At 35.7% G+C, this 7,394-nt stretch overlaps 1 protein-coding gene across 1 annotated transcript; it reads right to left on the reverse strand.

The window, feature by feature from the left end:
• Positions 1–2,070: 2,070 nt before the first annotated feature.
• On the reverse strand, positions 2,071–6,154 carry LOC107796177 (actin-2). Its single transcript, XM_016618921.2, has 6 exons — positions 5,887–6,154; positions 3,964–4,033; positions 3,484–3,877; positions 2,790–3,403; positions 2,580–2,650; positions 2,071–2,337 (listed from the first exon to the last, which is right to left on the reverse strand). The coding sequence occupies exons 2-5, from the start codon at positions 4,021–4,023 to the stop codon at positions 2,585–2,587; spliced, it is 1,134 nt and encodes a 377-aa protein (XP_016474407.1). The 5' UTR covers positions 4,024–4,033; positions 5,887–6,154; the 3' UTR covers positions 2,071–2,337; positions 2,580–2,584.
• Positions 6,155–7,394: the final 1,240 nt, after the last annotated feature.

Raw genomic sequence — 7,394 nt, forward strand, 5'->3', positions numbered from 1 at the left:
TGAATACATTCATGGCATATAGCGAGACAGTGAATACAATGAAATACATAGAATGTAACGTGATACATTGAAATACAATGAAAAAAAAAGACAGTGAATACAATGAAATACATGGAATACAACGAAATACATTGAATTACAATGGGAAAAAGACAATGAATACAATACATGAAAATACAGCGTGATTCGTTGAAAATACATTGAAATATATTAACAGAAAAACAAGTTGCTCAGCCCCAAAATTCATCGTCTTTGTTCAAGAACAAATCCTAATTTCCAACGAATTCGCCGTCGAGCAAAAACCCTAAATGGAGACGATTGTTGCTTTTATTAAAGCCTTTCGATGTGTTACCGACAAACCAATCAGATAATATTTTTCATTTCAGAAACCCTAAGATAATCTCACATAGTTAAAGCAACTTGATATTTACCGTCTTTTCTTTCTCTGTTGTTGCTACATTTGTTAAAAGCTCGAGAAAAGTCAGCAGGCTTGTGCGTTAACTCATCAACGAATAGAGGCAACAATCGTGGTTTTCTGGTAGAAGAGAGTAAAGTGTATGCAAAAAGAGAGAGAACGTGGTTTGTGAAATTTACCGTGATTATGTGAGAGAAAATCTGAAAAGTGAGAGAGAAAAATATTAATTAGCGTATATGGTGCCTTAAGTATACGATATAACTATAATTAGATATTTTGCTATAAAGGGTAAAAGGTAGTTATATAATATAATTTTTTAAAATGATATTTATTTAAAATAAATAGGGTACTAAGCTTTTCTATAGGGTGTAAAATTTCCTAAAAAATAAAAATAAGTTCAAGCTAGGTGGGTTGGGTTATGACTTAATTTTTAGTTCATCGTGATCCAACTTATCTCAACCCAATCTCGCTTAAATTCAACCTAATCCACCCATTTGCCACTCCTACAGATTAGTAACTATCTCTAAAACTTATAACTAGTGATACTGATTACCCAAGAAATAATTTGGTGTAAATAATATATATAATCCTACAATGATTCAATATTTTTGAAAATTCATAGTAAATTGACTAACTTTACGATGGACGTCAACTTACTAGAGTACAATCCTTTTTGTGTTCAGCATTTTGAGCACACTCACATCGGTGGAATCCAAAGTACAACCCCTCTCTCTCCCTCTCTCTTTTAAATTTTAATACAAGATGCTAAGGTTGAATAGAGAAACAAGAAATCAGAAGGTATAAATTAACAAAAACACGAGAAGACAAAAAGAGATATACATACCAATCCTTTATAGAGGATACTGATGAAATAATTACAAATGGCGCACTTTCATGACCACTGGTGTAATTTTGCAAATTTGACAAATTACTCGAAGAAAGGAGGTGCATTATATCAGTTTTTGTAATTGGACACAATGGTAAATGTGAGAACATTGGATTACCAACTCATATTTCTCATTTGGAAGATTGAGGCAATCTATTTTGAAGCTTGCCTTCGTATGTGTAAACATGGATTAAGCTCATATTATTCCGAGGTTGTCATATTTTTCAGTAACAACCTTTTAAATTTAGATGTGCAATACTTTTAAAATTAGTATGTCCTGTAAATGGTTCTGATTTCTAAATCGCCAATATAGGTGCCAACAGAGTCCATTTTTCAAATTTTGTCCCTATTTTAAAAAGTTATGAATTAACTCTTCCAGACAACGTTAGACTGGAGTCTAATATTTGTTCATGTAATTTTTGGTTTGCTCACAAAACATTATAGACCATGGTCAAACATTCTCATAAGACTGCTCAAAACTTAGTTTAAAGGTCTATCAGTTGCAAGAGAATTAAAAAGAAAACTAACACAAAAAGGGACAACTAGCGAAGGCACCGTTCTGAGTCCTCACCAGCATCGACAGGGACGAGATGGTAGAATGCCGGGCAATTGGCTAAATGATTCTTGAGCATAAGAACTTGAATTTACTTAACTATTTGTATGGTAAGCTAAGCTTGCAGTAATTAATTATCCGTTGTGTTGCTTTTGCAGTCAACAGTAAACTGCATTGGCCTATAGAATTCTCAAACCATAATGGCACACATTCATATCACCTAAAAACTGGTTTGCAGTTAATTTCAAAATAGATAAGTATGTGCAAGAATCTACGCATTCACATCAACATTTTTTTCAACATCTTCAAAGCTAAACAAAAGTCCAATCCCAACCCATGTAGACTCCAAAGCATTGAAACATAGAACTACCCTTCTGTTACCAAAACCTACGACGACTTATGAATATAATGCTTGTAAATATTGTTCAACAAAGGCAAGGAAATCCACATTCCATACAACTGATAAACCTCAGCGTCCATAACCTGAAAAGCAATACAACAGACATTAGTCACAATCAATCCACCTTTTCTTGGCTTACTAGCCAAATCACTTGAAATAATAGCATAAACCCGAGTCACTTGAAATAGCATATGATAACAGAGCAGCTAGAAACTAAAATCATGCTGCTCGCAAGATTGGGTATCACTTCAAAAAGAGAAGCGGATCCCTGACAAATAGCATTAGTTATATGAAATTAAACTAAGGAGGATTTAAGTTCACAAACCACTCTTAGAAGCACTTCCTGTGGACAATCGCAGGACCAGATTCATCATATTCGCCCTTTGTTATCCACATCTGCACCACAAGTACAAGTTAATGCTAAGCGCTTGCCTTAAAGAAGTTATGGAAAAGATATTCACTATTAGAACGAATTTTTTGGGACTAAGACGTAGTTGATTGATTGATCAGTCAAATAAAGCAAGGAGAGACTAACTTGTTGGAAAGTACTGAGGGAAGCTAGAATTGATCCTCCAATCCAGACGCTGTACTTCCTCTCAGGTGGTGCAACAACCTTAATCTTCATGCTGTTTGGAGCAAGAGCACTGATTTCCTTGTTCATACGATCTGTTATCCCTGGAAACATAGTTGAGCCACCACTAAGCACAACGTTTCCATATAAATCTTTCCTAATATCCACATCGCACTTCATGATTGAGTTATAGGTTGTTTCGTGAATTCCAACTGCTTCCATTCCGATAAATGATGGCTGGAAGAGGACCTCAGGACAGCGGAACCTCTCAGAGCCAATTGTGATTATTTGCCCATCTGGAAGCTCATAGCTCTTCTCGACATCCTTGCTATTCTTTGAAGTCTCAAGCTCCTGCTCAAAATCCAGTGAAACATATGCAAGCTTCTCCTTCACATCACGAACAATCTCACGTTCAGCAGCAGTGGTAAATGAATACCCTCTCTCCGTGAGAATCTTCATGAGATAATCTGTGAGATCACGACCAGCAAGATCTAACCGCAAGATAGCATGGGGAAGTGCATATCCCTCGTAGATAGGGACAGTGTGGCTCACACCATCACCAGAATCAAGCACAATACCTTGTTGGAAGATAACAAACGTATTAGTAACACAAAATGATAAAGAACTAGAGTACGTTGGTAATTCATCTATTGCTTACCAGTTGTACGACCACTAGCATAAAGAGAGAGAACAGCCTGGATTGCAACATACATGGCTGGCACATTGAATGTCTCAAACATTATTTCAGTCATTTTCTCTCGGTTTGCCTTGGGGTTAAGTGGTGCCTCTGTCAGAAGGAGGGGATGCTCCTCGGGAGCAACACGGAGCTCATTGTAAAATGTGTGATGCCATATTTTCTCCATGTCATCCCAGTTGCTTACTATGCCATGTTCAATCGGATATTTTAGAGTCAAAATACCTCTTTTAGACTGAGCTTCATCACCAACATAGGCATCTTTTTGTCCCATTCCAACCATGACGCCAGTGTAACGAGGACGACCAACTATACTTGGAAAAACAGCCCGTGGAGCATCATCCCCAGCAAAACCAGCCTAAAGAAACAGATAACTCGGTCATTGTACATTAATAAGTCATCTAAGAAGTAATACAAAATTGCAAGCACGTTTTGCTAACTAACCTTGACCATTCCAGTTCCATTGTCAACAACAAGTGGTTGAATATCCTCAACATCCGCCATCTTGCAAGAGCTACAAAATACAATTTTACAAGTATCAGCTCATTACGCATAATCATTGTATAATATGTTCAAGATATCAGCTCATTGGTATAAACTTTTGTCTGTATTGTTTTTTCAACCTCCCCTCAACTGAGGTCAGATAGATTTACATATTTCTAGTAAAAATCACCAGCTAATAGCACAAATGTCCCCTTTGTCCTTAAAGAGAAAGGAATGGACAAGACCAACAGAAACAACAGGACGGCAAGAAGTAGGGAATTCATGCCCAAAGAAACATAAAGGACAGAAATAAGAAGGGTCAACGTATGCAGTGGAAGTTCATTCATGCATTTTTGTCACACTTCACTATCCACTGCACTTGATGATACATTCAGCCTAAAAAGCAGGAGACAATACAATCTAACTCTTTAATATTTCACATGCACTAGCACTCTAACACATACCAAGAAATAGAAGAGTAATGGTGACAGGGAAACAGGAGATCCATTTCACACAAGATAAGTTCCGTTACATATTCAGTTATCAGTTTCTTATTAATATTTCTCCTGAATGATCTACATTAGACCATATGTCACTCATCTCCCGCTATTTGAACAATGTGCCCTTCATTTTTAAAAGCCCAATCGATGGATTTTCCAAAATTCTAAGTTTACTTCCCGTCAACAAAAAGAATGAGCAAAAATGCTGAAAAATACTAGAAGTAGTTTTCTAGGTGCACAATACATATTCACATTTATAAAGGGAGAGCTGAATAAGAATCACTAAACTTAAACATGAAGGAAAGAAAAGAACAGCCAACATGCAATGTGCTACATATGGCTATATTAAAAGATAATTTGCAATCTTTGAGATATTATTCAAGAACTACAAGGTCTTCTAAACAATTAGTTAGATATAGTTTTTTTTCTTTTATTTGCGTTTTTTTTTTCTCTCTCTCTCTCATACTTCTTTATCCGTCTTGTGTTCAAGTTGCCAACTTTTACTCCATAGAGCCATATGTCACATACTAAGCAGATAACAAAAGTTCAATTTAATATAATGCCAAAACAATCACCAAGATCCCTTAGAGTACATTCTCTACTAAGTGTTGATGAACCTAAGATCAGTAGTAGGTGCAGCCATTGTACTACCCAGTGTTTTTGACACAGTTTAAATATAAAATGAAAAAGCATTAAGTTTTAACAAATATTAAAACTAAATCCATACTTTTTGAAGTACAATAAGTTCAGAGCTAAAAACCCTAAAAATTGAACCCATCAATTTTAAATTCAAACCACCTCTGCCTAAGATACAAAATGTTCCCTCATACTCATACTCCCATGGGCGGAGCTGGGGGCGGACGTATATAAGGTCAAAATCCTTACGTATATAGATGAGATGATGAATCTCCTTGGCTTCTTCACTTATTTACTTTTTAAAGTTTTTGAATCCCCTTGAGTGAAAATTCTGGGGCCGCCGCTACATACTCCCACTAAGAAAACACTACTGTTTCCACTCGATAAGATTTTAGTTTTAATTGGAGTCCGTCAGTATTTTTGTTACTCTGCTTTTCGTTTTTGCCCTAACACAGCAAAAAGTATAAATCATACAGGTTCAAGGCATTAATTTTTTCCCACCAAAACATGTTGAAAAACTTTTTCATCAGAATCACATGAAATAACCCTAACAAAGCGTCAAACTTTTTCCAAAATCAAGTCTTTGAAACCACAACAATACACTAAACAGTTATACAAACAAATACTAGAATAACAAAAGCACATAGTCACGGTCAACTGAGTGCATGTGAAAACTAAATCCAAGAAGTGAAACGGAGACAAACCAAATTCAATATCAAGTTAAAAGACTGAATTTTATGGAATATACCTTTGATGAAAGTGAACCCTTTGGTTGCGTATGAGTTTAAGAGAAACAGAGGACCCTTTTCTAGTCTAGTAAAAAAGGGCAGAGAATATTAGGAGAATCAAGAATCCAACTCTTATATCTTCTTTTCTATACGCGTATCAATGTAAATAACTGTAAATATTTACAAATGAAACTGAAATTTTGAATCAAATTATTATTATTGCTCTTGGACCGATTTTTTCCCCTTTTTTGACATTTGTTTCCTTTTAAATGTCAAACCAAATCTTTCGTGATATTACTATGTTCCCGTTTGGCTTTAATTATTTCAATTTTCCCCAATATTTTCCTTGTGCAAACCAAGAAGAAAGAAACATATCTAGAGCAGTAGTACAACACTTTGTTGTATACAAAGCCTACTTGGTTTGAGCTATTTTTACTGATTGTTGAATTAGATCGATAGTTATTTTTTTTATAACCGAGAAATCAGGCAAATTACGTAAGATCTGAAACAAGGTAAATAATGGGTTCGCATGGGGTGTGAAATGGTAAAAATTGCACGGGAGCTCTATTTGGTCGCCCCCATTTAATTTATACCCATTTTTTTAAAATTTTTTTAACTTATACCAACTTTTTAAATAACTTCAGCTCTCTTTCTCCTCCTCCTTCTCCTCCTTCATTTTCTTCTTCTTCTTCTTCTTTAGGGGCTCTCATTCTTATTCAATTTTAGAACAATATAAAAACCTACGATTTTGGTATCATTGAAATTTCCAAGTTCGTTGTTATTCCTCAATTGACTGGTTAGATGATGATTGGTGAATGGTGATAAAATTGCATTTGCTCTTTCTGTGTGATTAATGTATCGTTTAAAAAACTAATAGTACTACCTAAATGACTGTTTCTTTAGAAAAAAAGAATGATGAGCAATGAAGAAGCAGTTAGGTTTCCTCATATTGATCCTAATTCATGCTATGCCGTGTCTTGCGAATAGCTAACGAGCATCTTCTTACTGCCCAGATTGCTCATCTTCTTGCGAATAGCTATAGCTGAAGTTTCCCTGTTACAAAGACAAAAACTTCAGCTGAAGTTTTTGTGTTGTAACTGGAAACTTCAGCTCTAGTATGTAATATTAATAGGTGGTAAAAAAACTTCAGCTCTAGAGCTGAAGTTTCCCAGTTACAACACAAAAACTTCAGCTCTAGAGCTGAACTTCAGGCTCCGTAAAAAAATTCAGCTCTAGAGCTGAAGTTTTCCAGTTACAACACAAAAACTTTAGCTCTAGAGCTGAACTTCAGGCCCGCTACTAGAATGCTGAAGTTTTGCGTGATTGTCTTTGCTACTTCAGCTCCGTATGCTGAAGTTATGCGAAAAAGCGGGTACGCTTGCAATTTTTTTTGGCAAAGCGGACACAAGTTAAAATGTGACACAAAAAGCGGGTATAGATGCAAATGCCCCTGTGAAATGGGCGGATTGGGCCGATTTTGGACATGTCTAAAAGGGTTGAATTAATAAATTTGACCTGCCCAAAAATT

The sequence above is a fragment of the Nicotiana tabacum genome, chromosome 16 (assembly GCF_000715075.1).
Source record: "Nicotiana tabacum cultivar K326 chromosome 16, ASM71507v2, whole genome shotgun sequence".
Taxonomy (NCBI): Eukaryota; Viridiplantae; Streptophyta; class Magnoliopsida; order Solanales; family Solanaceae; genus Nicotiana; species Nicotiana tabacum.

Coding starts and splice junctions, on each gene's coding strand:
- LOC107796177 (XM_016618921.2), bottom strand. CDS start 4,023: ATGGCGGATGTTGAGGATATTCAACCACTTGTTGTTGACAATGGAACT. Junction 3,878..3,963: donor ATGGAACTGGAATGGTCAAG/GTTAGTTAGCAA, acceptor CTGTTTCTTTAG/GCTGGTTTTGCTGGGGATGA. Junction 3,404..3,483: donor TGCTAGTGGTCGTACAACTG/GTAAGCAATAGA, acceptor TCTTCCAACAAG/GTATTGTGCTTGATTCTGGT.